Source organism: Actinia tenebrosa, unplaced genomic scaffold, assembly GCF_029948245.1.
Source record: "Actinia tenebrosa isolate PJP-AT-01 unplaced genomic scaffold, QUT_ActTen_1.0 PGA_scaffold5__44_contigs__length_20552954, whole genome shotgun sequence".
NCBI lineage: Eukaryota > Metazoa > Cnidaria > Anthozoa > Actiniaria > Actiniidae > Actinia > Actinia tenebrosa.
Genome location: NW_028292582.1, coordinates 7,236,786 through 7,258,711, shown reverse-complemented (window position 1 = coordinate 7,258,711; position 21,926 = coordinate 7,236,786). Strand labels below are relative to the sequence as shown.

The 21,926-nt window shown below is 36.4% G+C and overlaps 2 protein-coding genes across 3 annotated transcripts in view; one reads left to right on the top strand and one right to left on the bottom strand.

Annotated features, from left to right (window-relative positions):
* The first annotated feature begins 8,477 nt into the window (after nucleotides 1-8,477).
* LOC148906429 (uncharacterized) overlaps nucleotides 8,478-21,926 on the top strand; it is a 112,532-nt gene continuing 99,083 nt past the window's right edge. Inside the window, exon 1 of the mRNA XM_089038298.1 lies at nucleotides 8,478-8,556. Within this exon, the coding sequence (XP_088894424.1) occupies nucleotides 8,489-8,556 (68 nt within the window). The 5' untranslated portion in view covers nucleotides 8,478-8,488. The remainder of the gene's footprint in view (nucleotides 8,557-21,926) is intronic.
* Nucleotides 14,032-19,776, bottom strand: LOC116291296 (uncharacterized). 2 transcript variants are annotated; one of them, XM_089037997.1, is made up of 15 exons: nucleotides 19,720-19,776; nucleotides 18,682-18,759; nucleotides 18,118-18,153; nucleotides 17,549-17,593; nucleotides 16,990-17,019; nucleotides 16,757-16,786; nucleotides 16,619-16,648; nucleotides 16,384-16,413; nucleotides 16,258-16,287; nucleotides 16,123-16,152; nucleotides 15,991-16,020; nucleotides 15,844-15,873; nucleotides 15,048-15,086; nucleotides 14,899-14,948; nucleotides 14,032-14,125 (listed from the first exon to the last, which is right to left on the bottom strand). In XM_089037997.1, the coding sequence occupies exons 2-14, from the start codon at nucleotides 18,740-18,742 to the stop codon at nucleotides 14,929-14,931; spliced, it is 441 nt and encodes a 146-aa protein (XP_088894123.1). In that variant the 5' UTR covers nucleotides 18,743-18,759; nucleotides 19,720-19,776; the 3' UTR covers nucleotides 14,032-14,125; nucleotides 14,899-14,928. The 2 variants fall into 2 exon arrangements, with proteins under 2 accessions (XP_088894123.1, XP_088894124.1); XM_089037998.1 differs by lacking the exons at nucleotides 16,619-16,648; nucleotides 16,757-16,786.

The following is a 21,926-nucleotide window of genomic DNA, read 5'->3' as shown; positions in this document are numbered from 1 at the left end:
TACGAACTAATCATCTCGACGGTTTTAAAGAATGAACTAAAAAGAACTTGTTAAAGCTGGCAAGTACTGTTCGTATTGACTTGGACACAAAATTTCAAAAAAACAAAAACCAAAAAAATCGTTTTTGGGAGTGTTTCGGGACATGTAGTTTGAGATGATTTACAATACGAGTCGAGTCAACTGTTCAACAGCCATTAGCGACTACTATCAGACGGTACATTTACTGGATGTCCGAAGTGTTACTAACTTTGTAGACCACTATTATGGCCTTGCAATCTTTCTTCTATGCATCAACATCATTTTACCATTCCTGACCGTCCTGGGAAACCTTATAGTGATACTCACCGTGTTTGTCTACCGACAATTGCGAGTTCCGGCTAATCTTCTTATAGCTACTCTTTCTGTTTCTGATTTATTAACAGGGCTGATTGCCCAACCAAGTCATGTTAATTACCTTTTAAGGGCTATTCAGCACAATACAAAACCTTGTTACGATACTTCTAGCATTTTTTTCCATACTGTAGCTTTCTTGACGATTACTGCTAGCATCACGTGTCTCGGTCTTATAACCTATGATAGATACATAGCCATTGTTCATTCCTTGAGATATGTTACTATCATGACCTTGTCCCGTACGAGACTCGCTATTCTGTCCCTATGGATCATCAGTACTATGATGGCGTCAACAGTTTATCTTCTCTCTCCTCTCTTCCAAGAGGTTCGCTTCCTGTCCTACACATACGGGATACTACTCTGCATCTTCATAATCGCTATCTACGCCAAACTTCATCGCATTTCACGAAAACATGCACTCAGAATTAAAAATGAACAATCGTCCATCGGCCGTAACAAAGAAAATAAACTCGAAAGACGTTCCTTGATAACTATTTCTATGGTAATCATGTCTCTGGCTTTCAGCTTTCTTCCGCATATCCTGCTCGCAGCGAAGATGAGACTTGACAAGAGTAATCTCCTAGCACAAGACGTTGCCAAACAGTTTACTTTAACAGTGATTCTAATGAACTCCACTATTAATCCTTTATTGTACTTTTTTAGAAGTCCAAAGTTGAGGAATTATAGCCGAAAACTGTTCACTAAAGGACTAAACACGGGTGGAGTACCGGTGATTCCCGCGTTCGTGGTGTCGTATATGAGAAGAGTCAGTTCCACGAATTAGTTCTCTCCTGTGCTGTTTTCACCTCGCTCCACAAAAATCAACTTCTGAATTTTTTTTCGATCATGGAACGAGGGCCACAAGTTTGTTAGCCACTGACTATTAATTTCAACACTCGTAAAACAAGGAGGATTCAAAATATAAATATGTATGGAACATCTAACTATTAATCGCCAAAGGCGAAGTGATTATCGAAGTGATTGTCTTTGAGCAGCGAGGTAAATATTCCCCAATAATCACTAAGCCTGAGACAAATGATTGTTTTAGTATAAATACACAGGTGATTCTTTCAAAAATAAAAGAAAAAGAAAAAGAAAAAAAAAAAGAAAAGAAAAGAAAAAAAGAAAAGAAAAAGAAAAAGAAAAAGAAAAGAAAAAGAAAAAAGAAAAAGAAAAGAAAAAGAAAAAGAAAAGAAAGAAAAAGAAAAAGAAAAGAAAAAGAAAAAGAAAATAAAAAGACCCCTCCCCTCCCCATCCCCTCACCCACCCCCACCCCCCCCCCCCCCCCCACCGCACCATCACCCCCCCCGACCCCTCCCCCTCCCCCTCCCCCCCCCACCCATCAACACCCCCCCCCCCCCCCCTCACAGACACCCAACGCCAAGCACCACAAACAAGAAAAAAGAAAAAAAAATGCATTTTTTTCCCGGTAACAGCAACAAAGCGGCTGGCCGCCATTTTGGATTTTCGCTCGAGGTGATTGTCGTGTGATAGTGTGAGTTTCTTGACCATTCAGCGCGCGAAATTTTCTATAATCACCTGCGTATTTTTACTAAAACCATATAACATATGGCCTAGGAAGAGGTTCCTGACATAGCTCAAACCAGAGTGAACGAAGTTCAGTTAACATTAGAGTTTAAGATTCTCGTTTACGGCAAACGGGAGACGTTAGTTAGTTAAAAAATTATTTAAAACTAGTGAAAAGAAAAACAAAAAACAAATAAACAAACAAACAAACAAATAAAAAAAAAAAAAAAAAAAAAAAAAAGAAAGAAAGAAAAAGAAAAAGCACAGACACACACACATACTTCAATCCGTTTACGTAAAAATAGCGGTGCCTTCTTAAATTTAAAACGTTAAAAGACCACTTAGTCGCTTAGCTACGATTGTCAAGTGTCGCCCTCTCCTCAGTAGGCTATAGAGCACACACGTTTTGGTCTTCTCGATTCTTTGCTTTACTTTAGGGGATATATTTTCAAGATGACGTGTATTTTGTTTCCTGAAGCAGCCCCAAAATGCACTGCATTGTCAACTCAGCCAAGGTTTTTCCTTAATTATTTCGAAGTAGCTATTTAATTAAAGGAAGCTTCACTTCTGGTATCCTCACTATACAGACCACCTTATGTTGAGGTGAAAGGTTTTATTCCTTATCTCGAAAAAAAAAAAAAAAAAAAAGCACTGGTATATGCATCTATTAAAGGGAAAGAGATTTTGGACTGCTTGGTGACTTGAACTATGAAATTTCTTCAAATAAACTCACATGATGCTAAAAACTAGTGTGAGCTGCGTCGGCGTTTCTAATGAAACAGTAATGATGAAAAGGCAAATTATACACCGTGAAAAGATGAAAAAACTTACTGACGTTTCGGACGCTAGTCCTTCTTTTACTCCGACGATGGACTAGCGTCCGAAATGTCAGTAAGTTTTTTCATATCTTTTCACGGTGTATAATTTACCTTTTCATCATTACTGTCACATGATGCTATATAGAACCATAGCCCAAGGTAGATTTCTGTGGTGTCATGTAATAAGAAAATGTATGGCGATAGCACTTAAGAGCAGATGTCCACTAATATCGAGCAAAATCGAGAACTCGCGGTCACAGTCAAAATTTCGATTTTGCTCATTTTTGGTTTGCTGGAAGGTATTATCGAGTAAACAAACGTGGTGTAGTTAGTTTTTCAAAAAACCGCTAAAAATCTGAGAAATCCGAGAAAAACTGTTGGCACAGCGGCGATCTCAAAAGTATGCAAATTTTCAGTTGAATCAAACCGGTCCAAAAACAACTAACGCATACAGAATAGGAAAAAGATATGAAAACTATATGTTTATAAATTGATAGAAGAGATGTTTGAGACTTGATTGGGTATAAAATAATGGTTTTAGCTATTTATTGAAAGCGGTCAGATGATATTTAGAATTGAGTGGCATTCACTCATAGATCTGACCCTTGCTACGCCAAAAAAAATTTAATCAAGTGCGCAACTTTTTTTCTCAATGAAACTCACGTCATGAACTATTTAGATGTTCTTCTAGAACATATCCAAAAATCAGTTTGGGTTATTGAAATTTATGTTCATACGGAGGCCGTGAACATTGGGTATTTTCGACATATACCGTGACTGAAATCGACGAGTGTTTGTTGTTTCTGGTCGCTATTTTCTCACTGGTTTCTATTTTCATCCAGAATTAAAGCCCGAAAATGCGTTTCCTGACCACAAAATACAATAACCCAAACTGATTTTTGGATATGTTCTAGAAGAACATCTAAATAGTTCATGACGTGAGTTTCATTGAGAAAAAAAGTTGCGCACTTGATTAAATTTTTTTTGGCGTAGCAAGGGTCAGATCTATGAGTGAATGCCACTCAATTCTAAATATCATCTGACCGCTTTCAATAAATAGCTAAAACCATTATTTTATACCCAATCAAGTCTCAAACATCTCTTCTATCAATTTATAAACATATAGTTTTCATATCTTTTTCCTATTCTGTATGCGTTAGTTGTTTTTGGACCGGTTTGATTCAACTGAAAATTTGCATACTTTTGAGATCGCCGCTGTGCCAACAGTTTTTCTCGGATTTCTCAGATTTTTAGCGGTTTTTTGAAAAACTAACTACACCACGTTTGTTTACTCGATAATACCTTCCAGCAAACCAAAAATGAGCAAAATCGAAATTTTGACCGTGACCGGCCGATGCTCGATATTAGTGGACCTTTGCTCTTAAGAGGGCGTCTCTGTAACAGCGTGCCACTCGATCTGGGCTCGAAAAATAGATTTCTTTTATATTCCTACCATCGAAAGTACTATCTATCCTCACTACAAAATTGCAGTTAGAATTGTTCTAAATTCTTTTTTTCACTCGCTATGCGAATTTTTGTCCATCGACCCCAAATCAGTGAAAGACGCCGATTTTCGAGGTCGGCCGAGGGCTATTTTCAAAGTCTGTTTTCTCGGGTTTCTCTGCACATAAAAGCTAATTTTTCTATCCAGAACTTTAGTCTAGTGTAACTTCTGCATAAAAACAGTAATAGTTGTTTTTGGAATGCGCGAATATTCTGAAAAATAATCCTAACTGATCGAGACTACTGAAAGCGTGACATGGAAAGCTAAGCTTATGAGACCTCGAATATTGCATATTTCTCATTTGTGGCACCTAATCTAGCCCTAAAATATCATTCAACCTTGAGATAAGAATCTCTTTTATAGATGTGTGCAATAAAATTTGCGGCACTTTGCGTTTCTACGAAATAAGCTAAGTTTCAAATTGTTCTATTTTCAGTAATTTCCTTGCGTGACACGACAGGCCGTTGGGTCTGTGATGGCTACTTCTTTGCTCATTATCCTCAATACCATTACCTAAAATATAATATGATGAATTAAACCTTAACTTTACAATAATTGTTCCATTATAAAAGATTTCAATGATCTACGGCTTCATTTAATAGTGTTTCAATAAGCTGTTTTGAAATTTCACCGCACAATAATTTTTTTATTTGCATATCTTGAGGTCGGGAGGTCAATCGCTATTTGTTTTTTTAATTGTAGTAAATAAATTCTCGCTTTATCTCGAAAGATACTAAAGAGATCCAAAAATGAGAAGTGTTCTTACCTGTAGAGCTGAATATTTCTAGTTTTTTTAGATGAAGGTAACATATCATTCATATCATTGTAAGTAAAGGATGTACTTGCCCGCGTTAGTAGCGTTATTCACTGTGTTATTGATCAACTCTATACTTATATTTGTAGTATTTGGAATACTGAATCTATGTCTTTGTACTAAATATCAGTGAGTTAGACTAGGACGTCTAAATTGAAGACTCTTGCAAAAATAAAATAACATAAAATAAAATAAAACAAAATAAATAGCTCTTATTAACCTCGTTTGCTCGGTCCGTACCGTAAGTTATGGACCGAGTTTTTTCCACTGCCTTATGGCCCAAGCGCGCAGCGCGCGGGCCATAAAAAAGTGGAAAAAACGAGGATCCATAACTTACGGTACGGACCGAGCAAACGAGGTTAATAAGATATTTATTATATGGCAAGGCAAAAAGAGGGGAAGATCAAAAAGGGGCGAAACAACAAAAAGTAAAGTTGACAGCGCATGTCAAACGAGAACTGCATTGGAAGGGCTTCCTGTACGTGCCACAAGTCATGTAGTGTTTGAGGCGCTCAAAAGGCGAAGTTTTAGTTTACTTTGAAAGAATTTAGCTAAAGTTTAAAGTTTTCCGAAATACTAGTTAACAAAAGTGAGGCTTTATTTTGCAAAACATATGAATGCAAAGCAAAAAAGGCATCAAAAGAAGACCTCAAGAACTCAACATGAGATTGAGAAGAAAACTGTCGTACTTCAAACTTCAAGATATTCACAACCAAGATGAAAAATACTACAGCCTTCCGCTTGTTTTCCTGCCTTTTATTGAGAAACAAAACTCAAAAACTGTCTCCAGAAATGAATGAGAAGCTTTGAAAAATTACGGCTGGCTGAACATGGATAGTTTTCGTCAATTTTCAACGTTTTGACTGTTTGAAGCGGGCCGCCATATGTACAATGGCTGAAGTCATGAAGAAGGCACACTTTCGACTCAATTAAAAAAGGTACTGCCAACTCTCCTGTCTAAAAATACATTCAAATTCAAGTGGGGGTGAAATATTACTGAAATATGGACATACTTCAAGAGCGGATGAGCCTAGAAAACTGCTTAAGAGTGACTGTCGGTAACGATCAAGCAAAATTCAAAATCCGTGGCAAACTTCGAAAAATCGATTTCGCTCATACTTTGAAGTTAGTTAGGGTAATGTATCCTAAGAATCGCTGTATAGTTGGTTTGATCAAATAACGCTTTATTATGGAGAAAAATGGAATTTTTCAAACACTCCCGAAAACGCCGTTCGCGACAGTAAATTTTGACTCAACTTTCGCGGCTGCTGGACACAAAATAAGCAACACTGGGAATTAAAACAACCCATATTCTTGAAGAACAATCTATTGAGTACGATATGCGTGACTTTGGGATCAATTGTACAATTTTAAGATAACAAAATAATTTTATTCGCTAGACGTGTGTTTAGAGTATCAAAAAGTAGGTCTTACAAAAATATTCATTCTGAATGTGCTTAACCTCTCAGTCGCGTGAAACGTCGCTGGTTGATTATTCAGATGTTGGTCTTTCTAGTGATGTAAAGAAATCTTTGGGCAAATGATTGTGTGTCACGCAGTATGTCTTCAAACTTTGGTCAAATTACTCATTTCTGACCTCTGGCCGCTTTCTATAACAGACAAGATACTAGTGTTTATAAGTAAAATATAAACTCAAAAACAAGCCTAAAACACTTTTATAGCCTTAAGTAATGTAGCTGTTTAAGAATTCTTACCTGGCAAACTCTGAAACCTGGATTTTTATGAATGTTTTTAGACACAACATCGATCTGGTTTCTTTCATTACCGACTCGAACTTGTCAACGGCCGAGTGCCACAGGGAGCCCAACCTTTCTTGTTGTGGTGCAAAACACAGGAAACCCAGATTGATTAAAAAATCGTTTTAATTTGTTTTAATGATGATGCAAACACACACAATAAAAAATTTCACAACTATTCCAGTAACACTTACTGAATTACATGATAATCTATAATATGAATGACTAATAAAGAGGGGGAAAACCTGCAGTAGAACCTTACTAATGGTAACAGTTCTAAATTGATTTTAAAGAAGTTGAACCGTATACACTACATGCAATTTTTCTGCTCGGCATGTCATCATAAATGATCACCGGCCTCTAAGGTTCATAATTAGTACCGAACAAATGTATGTGACAGAGGCACCCACGATTTTATTGGAGTAGATGCAGAACATGAAAATCTTTGGAAAGTTTTTACGCATCCTTCTTCGGAACAGGTGAACAGCGTGTCATCATCGGTATCGCTGTTTTCCTTGCGGGAATCTGTAGTGGTCTTTGGTTTGTATTTCCTACTTTGTCTAGGTATGACAACGCAGAAATCTGGAACCTGGTCATCAGAATACTCCATCTTCCTAAGGGTGGGTAAGGCTAGAGCTGACGATTTCTTCGTTGTTTCAAAATTTTTGCTTTGGATGCAAATTATATTCATCTTGAGTCCTACATATTTTCAAGTACTTTCACCAAAACTAATTAAACCAAGCCCCAATACTCCTCTTTATAGTTCCATTCAGTGATCACGAATAATAGTTTCTAGCCGAGGCTGGAGTTACCGCGCATGATAAACTATAGTTTTGCTATGCGCGGAAACTCCAGCCTCGGCTAGAGACTATTATTCGTGGTCACTGAATGGAACTGTAAAATGGAGTATTAAAGAGTGACTGTCTGTAACCATCGAGCAAGGCGTAAGCCTTGACAATGATGTTATCTTCAAAAAGCGTAACATTGTGGTTTGGAGAGCATACGGCGTTGGAAAAGGAAAAAAGATACCCAACACGAAATTTGAAACAACGAAGAAATCGTCAGCTCTAGCCTTACCCACCCTTAGGAAGATGGAGTATTCTGATGACCAGGTTCCAGATTTCTGCGTTGTCATACCTAGACAAAGTAGGAAATACAAACCAAAGACCACTACAGATTCCCGCAAGGAAAACAGCGATACCGATGATGACACGCTGTTCACCTGTTCCGAAGAAGGATGCGTAAAAACTTTCCAAAGATTTTCATGTTCTGCATCTACTCCAATAGAATCGTGGGTGCCTCTGTCACATACATTTGTTCGGTACTAATTATGAACCTTAGAGGCCGGTGATCATTTATGATGACATGCCGAGCAGAAAAATTGCATGTAGTGTATACGGTTCAACTTCTTTAAAATCAATTTAGAACTGTTACCATTAGTAAGGTTCTACTGCAGGTTTTCCCCCTCTTTATTAGTCATTCATATTATAGATTATCATGTAATTCAGTAAGTGTTACTGGAATAGTTGTGAAATTTTTTATTGTGTGTGTTTGCATCATCATTAAAACAAATTAAAACGATTTTTTAATCAATCTGGGTTTCCTGTGTTTTGCACCACAACAAGAAAGGTTGGGCTCCCTGTGGCACTCGGCCGTTGACAAGTTCGAGTCGGTAATGAAAGAAACCAGATCGATGTTGTGTCTAAAAACATTCATAAAAATCCAGGTTTCAGAGTTTGCCAGGTAAGAATTCTTAAACAGCTACATTACTTAAGGCTATAAAAGTGTTTTAGGCTTGTTTTTGAGTTTATATTTTACTTATAAACACTAGTATCTTGTCTGTTATAGAAAGCGGCCAGAGGTCAGAAATGAGTAATTTGACCAAAGTTTGAAGACATACTGCGTGACACACAATCATTTGCCCAAAGATTTCTTTACATCACTAGAAAGACCAACATCTGAATAATCAACCAGCGACGTTTCACGCGACTGAGAGGTTAAGCACATTCAGAATGAATATTTTTGTAAGACCTACTTTTTGATACTCTAAACACACGTCTAGCGAATAAAATTATTTTGTTATCTTAAAATTGTACAATTGATCCCAAAGTCACGCATATCGTACTCAATAGATTGTTCTTCAAGAATATGGGTTGTTTTAATTCCCAGTGTTGCTTATTTTGTGTCCAGCAGCCGCGAAAGTTGAGTCAAAATTTACTGTCGCGAACGGCGTTTTCGGGAGTGTTTGAAAAATTCCATTTTTCTCCATAATAAAGCGTTATTTGATCAAACCAACTATACAGCGATTCTTAGGATACATTACCCTAACTAACTTCAAAGTATGAGCGAAATCGATTTTTCGAAGTTTGCCACGTTTTGCTCGATGGTTACAGACAGTCACTCTTAAAACGTTTACGAAAGAAACTACTGGCTTCTTCACCCGATCAGATAAGTTCAAACTGGACGTTGTTAGCTCACTGAAATAACAAATTTACGTTAATTCTACGGTAAACCTATCTTTATTTCATTTACTGAATTAGCCGCTGTTCGCCACCCTTTAGTTCGTAGTTTGACATAGTATTAGCTTTAGCATAGTTAGCTTTTCTAGTTTTTTCTAGTCGTACAAAATCGCTCAACTAATGCCGTGTAGAGCCTTGATCGAAAGAGTTTCGCTTGTATGAAAGAGTTGTCGCTTGTTTGATAAGTTTTACATTAAATGCCAGTGACTTTCAGTTATCTTTGATTATTTATTGAAGGTTTTCCGACGATTTTCATCCAGAAATATATTTTTTTGATAAAGATTTGAATGTTTTAAAAGATTATAAGTACGTACACTCAGTGAACCATTTCATTTTTCGGTCCGTACCGTAAGTTATGGACCGCAAATTGACTAATCATAGCGCGTGAAATTACCTTGCCATATAATAACAATGCATAATAATTGTTTAAAAATATACATCTTTTAAATATAATACAAATAACCATTATTACAAATACAAATATATATTTAAGAGCGAAATTCAGTCGGAGAGAAATGAAACTATATACGATAGGTTCCGCCGAGAACCAGACGAAGCTTCTTATATATCACTTGTTCAAGAGACACCTTCAACACTTAGCATGAGCTGAGCTCTAAAACCAAGAACCGGATCGAGCTGCTCGTTTTACAGAAAATGTGCGGTCGTATTTGACAGCAAAGTTTAACCTGGGTGAGAGGACTGGTAGAAAAGCAGACCCTGAACAAGCGCGAGAAATGAGAACGATGAAAGGCGCTTTGAAAGAGAAGAATGGCTATCGAAGACCCAGATTGCAGGATTCTTTTCACGTCTTTCCACTTCGCGAAAAAAATCCACAGTACGAGATATTACCGTGACCAGTCCTGAGAAAAATGTACGATCTTTTGTAGAAGAGGAAGACATTCAGGATGTAATACCAGAGTCAGAACGTATGAATCTGTTCAAGGACGGATGCAGGACGGGGGGGGAGGGGGCAAAGGGGGGCTGAAGCCCCCCCTTCAGCAGAAAAAAACGATGCTTTTTTATATTGTTTTCCGTTGTGTTGACGGAAGAAACTCAATTAGACCCCCCCCCCACCAACTCAATTAGCCCCCCCCCTTGCTGTTACGAGAAATTGATCATGAGCATAGCATATTGGCCTGCAACACCCCATTATGACACGTACGATCTTTGCGCCTACTATATCAAAGAAACAAGATCTCAGCCTTCAATGTTGCAATGCTGAAAAAAATACTTAATCACTTTGAAGTACAGTTTAGATCTAAAGGCCTTAAGGCAGAGCTCGTGCGTTTGGTTGGCGAAGTCATTAAGGAATGCAAGTGTTCTCCGCAGTAGAATCAGTAGTGCTAGCTAGCTATACCGCAAACCGGTTGGCTCAGCTAGTTGGTTGAGCATCGGGACTTTCTTGCGGGAGGTCGTGCCTCGAGTCCCAGCCGGACCAACACTCAGGGTCTTAAAATAACTGAGAAGAAAGTGCTGCCTCTGTAATTACATCTGCAAATGGCTTTCAAGTGGCTCGGATGACCACTTTAAATGGCGGTCTCGTCCCTTCACAATCATCATTACTAACCAACATCGGAGGGACGTAAAAGAACCACTGAGGACGTAAAGGAACCCTGGCAGTGACCAACCTCAGTGCCTACACTTCATACTAACCATCTCTCATGCTTGTAGATTGCACAAAAAGCAATCTGTCATTAACAACTCAATGTAAAGCGCCTTTGATCATATTCATATAGAAAAGGCGCTATATAAATTCATAAGATCATTGTAAGCATTTAATCTTAGTTCAGTGAGTACACGACAGGCGCGGCCGAAGCTGAACATTAGAGAGTTTTAGATTGACTTTTTTTTCTCCCCGCAAACGGCAAACGTGACCACGTTTTCATAGTTTTCCTTTATTTTACTTCACCTTTTACAAACTTTCTCACCAAGCGCAAATACTCTTTTGTTTTTCTACTACTTGGATTTTTTTGCGATTCTTTTTCGGTCATTTAAAAGATTTTTTTACTGGTCAACTGACGTTTCACGTTTGCCGTGAACGTAAATCTAAAACTCTCTATTATCCATTGGAGGACTTGGAGGAGCACGTCAAAACAGACTGTACTGATTGACTGTTTTAAAATCGCCTTGAAAATAATGTTAGTTCCGAACTCATGTAGATAACCAAAGAATTTGCTTTTGTAATGAAGATGATGATGATGATGATGATAATGATGATGATGATGATGATGATAATGATGATGATAATGATGACTTATTAAATTATAATAATAATAACATTAATGATATTTATAATAATAATAATAATAATCACAACAAAACAACAACAAGAGAAAAGGCCGTCCAATAAAAACATTAATAAGAACAATCTACCAAAGATTTCAGGAATATCAACCACCACAGATTCTGAAAGAATGCTTTAGACGCAACCATAATAGCTTGGCTTCAAAGTAGTTGAACTTAATCGAGTAGAGGGAGAGCTGAATGTTTCTCTAAGAGAAATGAGCAATACATTGATTCATTGATTGAATAATGATAATAATAATAATAATAATGGTTTATTTGAAGCATATATCTACAGAGTAGCTCTATGTCTTCAAAATTATTGGAGGAGCCAGTACCCGCAACCCCCACTTCCGAACCGCCGCCCCTGTATGATCATAATTTTCACTCGTTCTGTAGTTATAAATGAATTCATACGTTTGTTTGCACCTGTTGCAAAAATCGTCATCTCAGCCGAAGAACAGTCCGGCAAGACTGCAAAGTATTTTTCGACAAAATGATAGTATATGGAGTTCGAAAATATCGGAAGGACGAAATACCTTTTCACAATAGAAAATGATGGATAATTTATAAAGGAAATAAACGTTGAGAATGTTAAATGACTAGTGACAAAGATATCAATGATATGTTACCTTTAACTAAAAAAACTAGAAATATTCAGCTCTACAAACAAGAACGGTTCTCAGTTTTGGATCTTTTTAGGGTGTTTCGAGATATTACTAAGCGAGGATTTCTTTACTAAATTTACTATAATTAAATAAACAAATAACGATTGACCTCCCGCGGAGCTCGAGATATTCAAATAAAAAAATTATTGTGCGGTGAAATTTCAAAACAGCTTATTGAAACACTATTAAATGAAGCCGTAGATCATTGAAATCTTTTATAATGGAACAATTATTGTAAAGTTAAGGTTTAATTCATCATATTATATTTTAGGTAATGGTATTGAGGATAATGAGTAAAGAAGTAGCCGTCACAGACCCAACGGCCTGTCGTGTCACGCAAGGAAATTACTGAAAATAGAACAATTTGAAACTTAGCTTATTTCGTAGAAACGCAAAGTGCCGCAAATTTTATTGCACACATCTATAAAAGAGATTCTTATCTCAAGGTTGAATGATATTTTAGGGCTAGATTAGGTGCCACAAATGAGAAATATGCAATATTCGAGGTCTCATAATCTTAGCTTTCCATGTCACGCTTTCAGTAGTCTCGATCAGTTAGGATTATTTTTCAGAATATTCGCGCATTCCAAAAACAACTATTACTGTTTTTATGCAGAAGTTACACTAGACTAAAGTTCTGGATAGAAAAATTAGCTTTTATGTGCAGAGAAACCCGAGAAAACAGACTTTGAAAATAGCCCTCGGCCGACCTCGAAAATCGGCGTCTTTCACTGATTTGGGGTCGATGGACAAAAATTCGCATAGCGAGTGAAAAAAAGAATTTAGAACAATTCTAACTGCAATTTTGTAGTGAGGATAGATAGTACTTTCGATGGTAGGAATATAAAAGAAATCTATTTTTCGAGCCCAGATCGAGTGGCACGCTGTTACAGAGACGCCCTCTTAATACCTCAAATCGTCAACATGTGAAATAAAGTAAAGAAGTCTTAGTTGGCCTTTGAAAAGTAGTTCAGCTTCAGGTTTTGTTTGAAGGTATGCTATTGCTAATTTTGTATTCACCCCGTAGTTGACTTCATACTTTTGAGCTCTTATTCACGGATATTGATGTCAACGTTAGAAATGTTCGCGTCACGAAATCATCTTCTAAATTTCAATTGGAATCCAGTGGTAGAAAAGCTACTCTTTGAAATCATTTTTCAATTCTCATTATTTATTATGAATAGATTGGAGTATAGCCATTCACTAAATAGTCTTTTATATTTTTTTGAGATGACAATGTTTTGTCCGGGTATTGTCATTTCAAAATTAAGGTTTTTGATTGGCTAACGCGCGATGAAGAGGAAAGCTTGTTCCTTGCTCCATAGCGTGCTCGTAAGGAGAATTTTGCTTTTAATCAAAGAAAACCGGTCAGTTTTTTTCTTTCTTCTGTTTGTGTGTGTGTGTGTGTGTGTGTGTGTGTGTGTGTGTGTGTGTGTGTGTGTGTGTGTGTTAAATTCTTTAGAATCGCGATACAAAACTAATTGCGATTTTGAGACGACTGCACCATGAAATATTGACGGCGTTGGAAGAAAATATATTCGGTATTGGGCCGAGTCGCTTCGTGACTTCGCCCAATACCGAATATATTTTCTTCCAACTAGCCGTCAATATTTCGTGGTATTGTCGTCTCAAAATCGTAATTAGTTTATAATATTGAAGGAGGGAAGGAGGAAAGGAGGGAGAGAGAGAGGAAAGGAAGAAGGGAAGTCAAGATAAATAAAGAGACAATAAAAGAAGGAGTGCGAAAAGGAGGGATAAATACTTTATTGACTAACAAATCATATCAATTAGAAAATCACATCCCTCTGTTATGTACCAAGACTTTACTCAGTCGTTATCATTCTGAAAAGACAACAATACATGTTAGGGACTGCTCATAGTTATTTGGGTGCTAAGAGAGTACGTTGGAGAGAAGTGGGACTTTTAATAGGTTTAGGAAACCGTTACAGTGAGGTGATACACTACTTAATTTCTGGTGCTGGATTTAGGGACGCGAGATAACTAAATGATTTTGTCAACCATGAGCGTACAACTAGTACCCATATCTCGAGTTATCATTGTAATCACGGGCTGGTAATTCTCAGATTCGTATATTGGTGCCAAAATAGCAAAGCATTCCTTAGCTCCTCCCGTTTATTCAACCAACATGATGGTTATAGCTTCGTTCTGTATTTCTCGAGGGATTCCTTTCTAATCCTTTCTAAATATAGATGATCTTGGAAAACGATAACTTCTACGGAAGATACGTGATTTATGCGCTGGGGGTAAAAGTTGGAGTACAGAGAGCTCACTCCATATGTGGTATGAACAATTCCATATTTGGATTGTGCGGAAAAGCAGCAAACAAAAAAGCTGCCGTTTTATAACGAATTCGACGTGAACACTTTTGAAGAAAAAAAAAAAAAAGACAAGTAAAAGAAAAAGAATAACTGGGACGATGCTAACTCGTGGGTCTGCCTCACAGACAACAGACACAGGGAAATACGACACTCAATGTTTGATATGTCCTTTTTCAGCAAATTCAGCCCTACGATCCACAGAATCTTCTCGATTCTGAGTGGCTAATTTTTTATCTCAGATAAGTTGGATAGCGTTGAGTAAGCTAATCAACATACATGAATTTCACTGAATAAGGTAAGTCTTCTTTAATATTCATTTGTTGTATCTAGAAAGAAAAAATAAATAAATAGAAAATAACCAATGAAGACTTAAATCTACATTTGATAAAGATAAAGAAAAAACTGTATTTTAAATATTCTTTTACCTCTCCCTTTGCGGGCTGAACCTCTTCTAGAAGAACGCTCTAAATGAATGTATATGAAAGAGAAAACCAAATTGAAGGACTCTAAAAATAGTGCAGGGCAATGCGGATAGCGTTGGTGGTGGCCGTGATAATGACGATGACGATGAAGTTGTTGATTATGAAAATGTTGATTACGGTAACGTTAAAGGTCACATGTTTATTGATTTCTTTTATCTTAGAAGATATTATGTATTTCAGTCTAAATGTTTTATAACTGAAATAAATACATATTTAAGATTTAATTGGTGAAATATACTTAATACAACGTGCGCACGCTGCTGAGAAACTGTAGACATGGAAATTAAGTACGATTGGGAAGCGCGGGTGGCGTAGCTGTGTGAGCGCTCGCCTCTCATCAATGCGACCCGAGCTCGAGTCCCGCCGGGTTCGGTGTTTTATATGAGAAGAGTTGTTTGTTGGTTCTCTCCTGTGCTTCGAGTAGGTTTTCCGGGTTTTCCTCCCTCCTCAAAAGCCTAACTCCTAAATTCATTCGATCAATTATTATTATCATCATCATCATCATCATCATTATTATTATTATTATTATTATTATTGATTATTATGAAAAAAACCCGCATGAGATTAAATAAATAACAATTACGAATGGTATGATCATTTTTTTAACTACCATTTTTAAATTACCATTTTTCAGAAAAACCCCCGACAGACATGGGATTAGAAATGAGATTAAAATACAACATTTACGAATGGTATGATCATTTTTTTTTTCTTTTGAATTACCATTTTCTACACATACCTGATGCATCATGAACACGTCGCTGGGAATCTGTTGGTATAGCAACGTGAAAACAGAATAGATAATTAAATAAATGAATAAAAATGAGAAAATTGGTGTTTTTTTTTTTTCAAAAACCATGACAAAATATTTTAATCTTCTGCTTACCTGATGCATCATGAACGCGTCGCTGGGAAACTGGTGGTATAAACGAAAAAGGAAAATAAAATTAAAATGAGAAATAGTCAAGTGTTTTTTACCCAATTACCCATGCCAATATATCTTTGGTCTTCTACATACCTGATTCGTCGTTAACACGTCGTTGAGGATCTGTTTTGATATAAATTTGCAACCGAATAAATAAATAGAATAATTTGAGGAATATTGGGGTATTTTTAACAAAATATTTCAACATATTTGGTCTTCTATACATACCTGACTCGTCGTTAACACGTCGCTGAGGAACTGTTGTCAGAAAATGCGAAAACACGATGCATAAGAGATAAAAGAAATGAGAATAAATACGATGTACAATGTCAAGATATTTGTTCTTCTACATACCTGATGCATCGTGAACACGTCGCTGAGGATCTGTTTTTTTTTTAAATAGAAATTTGAAAACCGAACAAATAAATAAGTAAAATAATTTGAGGAATATTGGGGTATTTTTAACAAAATATTTCAACATATTAGGTCTTCTACATACCACACTGTACAATGTCACAACACAATAAAATAAACAAGAATAAATACGATGTACGATGTACAGTGTCAATATACTTGTTCTTCTACATACCTGATGCATCGTTAACACGTTGCTGAGGAACTGTTGTCAGAAAATTTACGTGAAAACACAATAGCATAAGAGATAAAATAAGTGAGAATAAATACGATGTACAATGTACAGTGTCAATATACTTGTTCTTCTACATACCTGATGCATCGTGAACACGTCGCTGAGGATCTGTTTTTTTTTAAATAGAAATTTGAAAACCGAACAAATAAATAAGTAAAATAATTAGAGGAATATTGGGGTATTTTTAACGAAATATTTCAACATATTTGGTCTTCTACATACCATACTGTAAAATGTCACAATACAATAAGATAAATTCAATAAATACGATGTACAATGTACAGTGTCAATATATTTGTTCTTCTACATACCTGATGCATCGTGAACACGTCGCTGAGGATCTGTTTTGATAGAAATTTGAAACAGAATAAATAAATAAGTATAATAATTTGAGGAATTTTAGGGTATTTTTAACAAAATATTTCAACATATTTGGTCTTCATATTTGGTCAGAAACACTGTAATATTGCCTTTGCTCAGCCTTAGCCTCGATTGTGTACAAATGTGTTCTTATCTTTTATTAAGGTCCATTGTATAGTAAGGAATGTACTAGCCTCCTTCGCAGCCGTTCTTAGGGTCGTCACGCAACGTTTCCTTGAGGGAAACGTTGCGTGACGACCCTAAGGACGGCTGCGAAGGAGGCTAGGAATGTACGTACTATGGAACAATACGAGTTGACTAAGATGCCACGGGTTTTGGTTGAATAGCTGAATATTATAACGTACAAACGAGACTAAGGCTGAGCAAAGTAGATAACTCGAAACTGGAATATTGTTTTATGTACGAAAATGAGAATTTTACACACTTAAAAAGTGCGGTATATAACGTGCGTATTGTTGTGCACTAGAAGAGGAAATGGTGGCTACTCACCAGAGTCATGGAGTCGTTGCTGAGGAAAATCCTCGTCGGTCACTCCTATAAATAAAATAAAGTCACCTTACATCAGACATTTTTAAAAATCAATGTTATCGTTTCTTTTATATAATTTCGCAGTTTAGTTTTTATAGTTTATGAGATTTTATTGTAATGCCCATTTGAAAACGCATGTTAATATTTGCGCAATATAAATGAACTAAGAGTCGGAATTCCCCCTATATAGCCTTGTAACCATCATGTCCACGGTTTGATGCCATTTTTTAACCATTTGTTTTCTGCACGCCCATTTACTGCGCGCGCTCTACGCTGTTTGCTTACGTTTTTGGGGTTTTTCAGTTATTTTGATTCTGCCCTGAATATGAATGTGCGCGTGCAGAAAATCAAACGACAAATAAATGATATTATTGGATGATATTTTAAAAATAGATCCTAAAAATAGCACCAAAGTGGGCACGGGGATTCCTTTTCTTAGTTCATATTCTCTTGTATTTGCGCAATATAAATATAATTTCCAATTTCCAAATAAAGGGTTTATGCTTCAAATAATACGAGAAGACACTCACCATGATCTTGGTCATCGAGGTAACGCGCTTCACAGTCTGAAAACGTGGTTCATAATCGTCAAAACTTTGGATAATTGGTCGTTATGTTTACCCATATACTGCCATTATCCCTAAGAATCCCACCCACCCGTTCATCAACTTGTAACGCTTGAAAAGATGCATTAATATTGGTGCTACTCATGCCTAACCAGGTGATCTCGGAAAGTGCGCAATGCATGATTTTCTGACTTGAAAAAGAATCAATCCCTAACATGACTGCGCGCCTAGAGTCCTGCACAAAACATTGCCGTGAAGGACGCCATTTTGTTTTGAGTTGGATTTGAATATGTATTCTCTTTAAATGTACTGCGGAATATTAGTGAAAAGAAGTGGATACAGGAAAGTTTCATGTTATATTTTTGATAACAATAAGCCTTTTTCAGGTCATCTGGAAGGGAATGATGTGAACGAGCGAACGAGCGAACGAGCGAACGAGCGAACGAGCGAACGAGCGAACGAGCGAACGAGCGAACGAGCGAACGAGCGAAAAACTGGTGCACAATATAAAACAATACTACAACCTACTCTTGACTAGTGAATCCAAAACCAGTACCAAAAGGCAAAACAAACCAAGTCTTGTAAACATCTTGTCAATAGCTGTTGCTGTTGAGAATAAAAGGTTGTGAAGATAAACTAGGTGTGTGAATAAAAGACGCATCATAGTGTAATGGTTATATTTTGAAATCATATGTGAAAAACTTTTTACCTGCGTTTAAGATTTCTCTTAGAACTTTTTTAGTATTTCTAAATACTTAAAAGCATTTCATTAGCGCTTTCTCTTTATAGTTCTTGACTTTCACCGGACGCGTAGAGCAGAGCTTAAGTTTATATATCGTATACAACACGGCCACTTATATTTTATATATTACTTGAACATAAAGTTTCTTGCTCTTGTAAAGGCACGAACACACGGTGCAACATTGCGCGTAATATTGCAGGCAATGTTGCTGAAGTAGGATAGTTTTCTACTTCAGCAACGTTGTGTGCAACAAATTGTGACGTGTGTCATGGCTTGCATTGCGCGCAATGTTGCACCGTGTGTCTGTAGCTTAAGTATTCTATCAATCGCACACTGAGTAACGGACTGGTCATTATATAAGTCCTGAATTATTTCTAGCAAAAACTAGGGGGGTCTTGAGAAAAGTTATTTTCCTTACATATATGAATTCAAGTTTTTTCATCTTTCAATGAAATTCTCCTTTTGACTATTAAAATTCGCATTACACTCCAGAAACAGACTCAAATGATGATGAATTTTTGGAGTTTTTGTGACTTGCCATTATAGCCATTTTGAGAATATTCTCGATCATTTATTATTGAGGGGGGTCCTGAATTTTTCAACTAATCTGGAAAGGGACTCCCGAAAAAATTGAATGCTATCAGGTGGGGTTCTCGAAATTTACAGGCATTTTCGTGGTGGACGCATGCGTATTTTTTAAACTCTGCTGTAGAATAAAAACCAGCAGGTGTTACCGCTCTTGTCAATGTCTCGACAATCTATTCGAGGTTTATGCATCATAAGTATTGAGGAAAAGGATTATAGAGAATCGCTGCATCACTTACTTGTTGTTGGACAGTGTTCTCTGCTAGTCTCGCTGAAGCTGAACGGCTACAACAATATACCGTTATCCTTTAAGAGCAATCTTTGTTAGTCTTTAATTACCGTAGAAATTTCTATTTCTCTCCGCTCAATTTCAAAAGTCAATAGTCGCAAAAGGAAACCAAACAGAGGAGGTAAATAGAGTACTATTTGTAGCTAGGTGATAACCTCATATCGCTTTATTATCACAATTAATACTGGCATGAAAAGAATTAACCAGCACCAGCATCCAATAAATCTCTTCACCACATACAATATAATTTGGGGTAAGGAAATCTGGATTTTGCAGAATTTATCAATATACTGCAATTTGTATTCATAGAAAGTGTAGTTTCTAACTATTTTTTTAAAGAAAGCGTGAAAAAATTCAGTAAAAGTCAAGTATATCTATATATCCATTTATATACTGATTTCCAGATTAAAACAAAAAAAACAAAAAACAAAAAACGATTATTCAACCAAAAGTTAGCCAAATATCTATTATTAACGTTTACAATGTACACTATGATTATATTTCACCGAAAATATCGTATTTAATCTTTATTAAAACGTTTTTTAAAATTGAAAATAACTCATAATGCACGCGATATATCGATATTCATTTTATTTACAGAATTTTTGTAAAGCGCTGTATATATATACACCTATTTCAGAAATGGTTGTCGCACCAAAAGCCTCAAGAAACAAGCCAAGACCGCAGAGAACGCCGGTACTTTTAGCTGTAATTAGTTTATTCATGGTGCATTTTCATTTATTGACTTCACAAATTGCTCCAAGCAAGGCTGCTTGAAATGATAATTAGTGGAGAGCTATAGCCACTTGCATGAACCATGAATAAATCAATTATAATTAAAAGTACCGACGTTCTCTGGAGCCTTGGCTTGTTACTTGAGGCTCTTGGTGCGACAACGATTTTCGAAATAGGTGTATATATATAGGTTTGGTTCTATGACTTATGTATACGTTTTCCAATGAGAACTCCCATCCCTCCTCAAAAAGAAAGATCCACATTTTAAAAATATATTCTACTTTTTTAATCATTAGTTAAGTTATTATTAGAGACATTTCAGATTTCCTGAAAACCCCCAGACTACTAAAGTCATTACGTTGTGTGAATAACAGTAGACTGTTTGTTTTATTTTTAATGAAAAGCTATACATAAACCGAAATTATTGAGTAGAGACTACATTGAGCTGTCGATTACGAGTAAGTATTAGTAGCTAAGGTAGATTATATATATTTTATTAGATTTTTTTGAGCAAACATGACTGTTTAAGAAAGATCTCGAGGATTTATTATAACACTAGAGCTTCCATTGAAAGGATTCTCAAACTTTCAACATCGAATGATGAACATTTTGATTGCCCGCAAATATCCTAATGTAAGATCTTCAGTCATAGGTTGGGTTTCTTTTTATTCTTCTTCACGTCTACAGAATCATCTTCAAATAATCTCAATGTAAATAACTTGTATGATATATGCCCAGATTTTTTTAAGATGTAATAATCCTGACACAAAAGCCTAACCGAACAGCAGCTGAAAAAAGATAGCGCCTTCTCGTATCCAGACCCTTCTAAAAAATCGAAGGCTCTGGTAAGGCACGAAAGAGTTACTCGATCTTCTCTGAGATAGAATGCTCGGCTTTCTAAGCAGCAACATAACTCATATTAGCTGTAATTCCTATCTAAGTCTTGTCAGGTCGCACCTATCTTATGGTAGCGAACTCTGGGCACCTCAGAACTCCTCGCGTGACTTGTTCGCTTAGAGAGTGACCAGAGACAATCCACCTAAATTTAATACTTCAAGATTATGACTCTCCCTACAGCGACCGTTTAGGAAGTTCGCGAGCAAATGCGAAGTGAAACGTTGTCAGTTTATAAAAAATAAAAAAATAAAAATAAAAAAAAAACACGCACAAAATGCCCAACAAAATAAGGAGTCACCGTGCAATCCTGCGAGTAAAAAAAATTCGATCATTTCAGCACTTGAGCTACGTTGACGATCATCAAGAGGTGAAAACAAATAACAATTCCGGTGGAAAAAAATGCAAATTGTTTTGGGAAAAGATATTATGTATTTGTAGATAATAATCTGTTTTCTAACTAATACTCTTTATTGAGGGAAAAGCAAATTACATCTTGAACAAAACTGTCGCTTTTTTGTCGTTCTC

What these genes read in the sequence shown, in the direction of transcription:
- LOC116291296 (XM_089037997.1), bottom strand. Translation starts at nt 18,742, where the DNA reads ATGTTTACAAGACTTGGTTTGTTTTGCCTTTTGGTACTGGTTTTGGAT. An exon ending in ACGTGTTAACGATGCATCAG is followed by an intron (nt 16,414 to 16,618) that starts GTATGTAGAAGA and finishes AAAAAAAAACAG; the next exon opens with ATCCTCAGCGACGTGTTCAC. An exon ending in ACGTGTTCATGATGCATCAG is followed by an intron (nt 15,087 to 15,843) that starts GTATGTGTAGAA and finishes ACATTCATTTAG; the next exon opens with AGCGTTCTTCTAGAAGAGGT.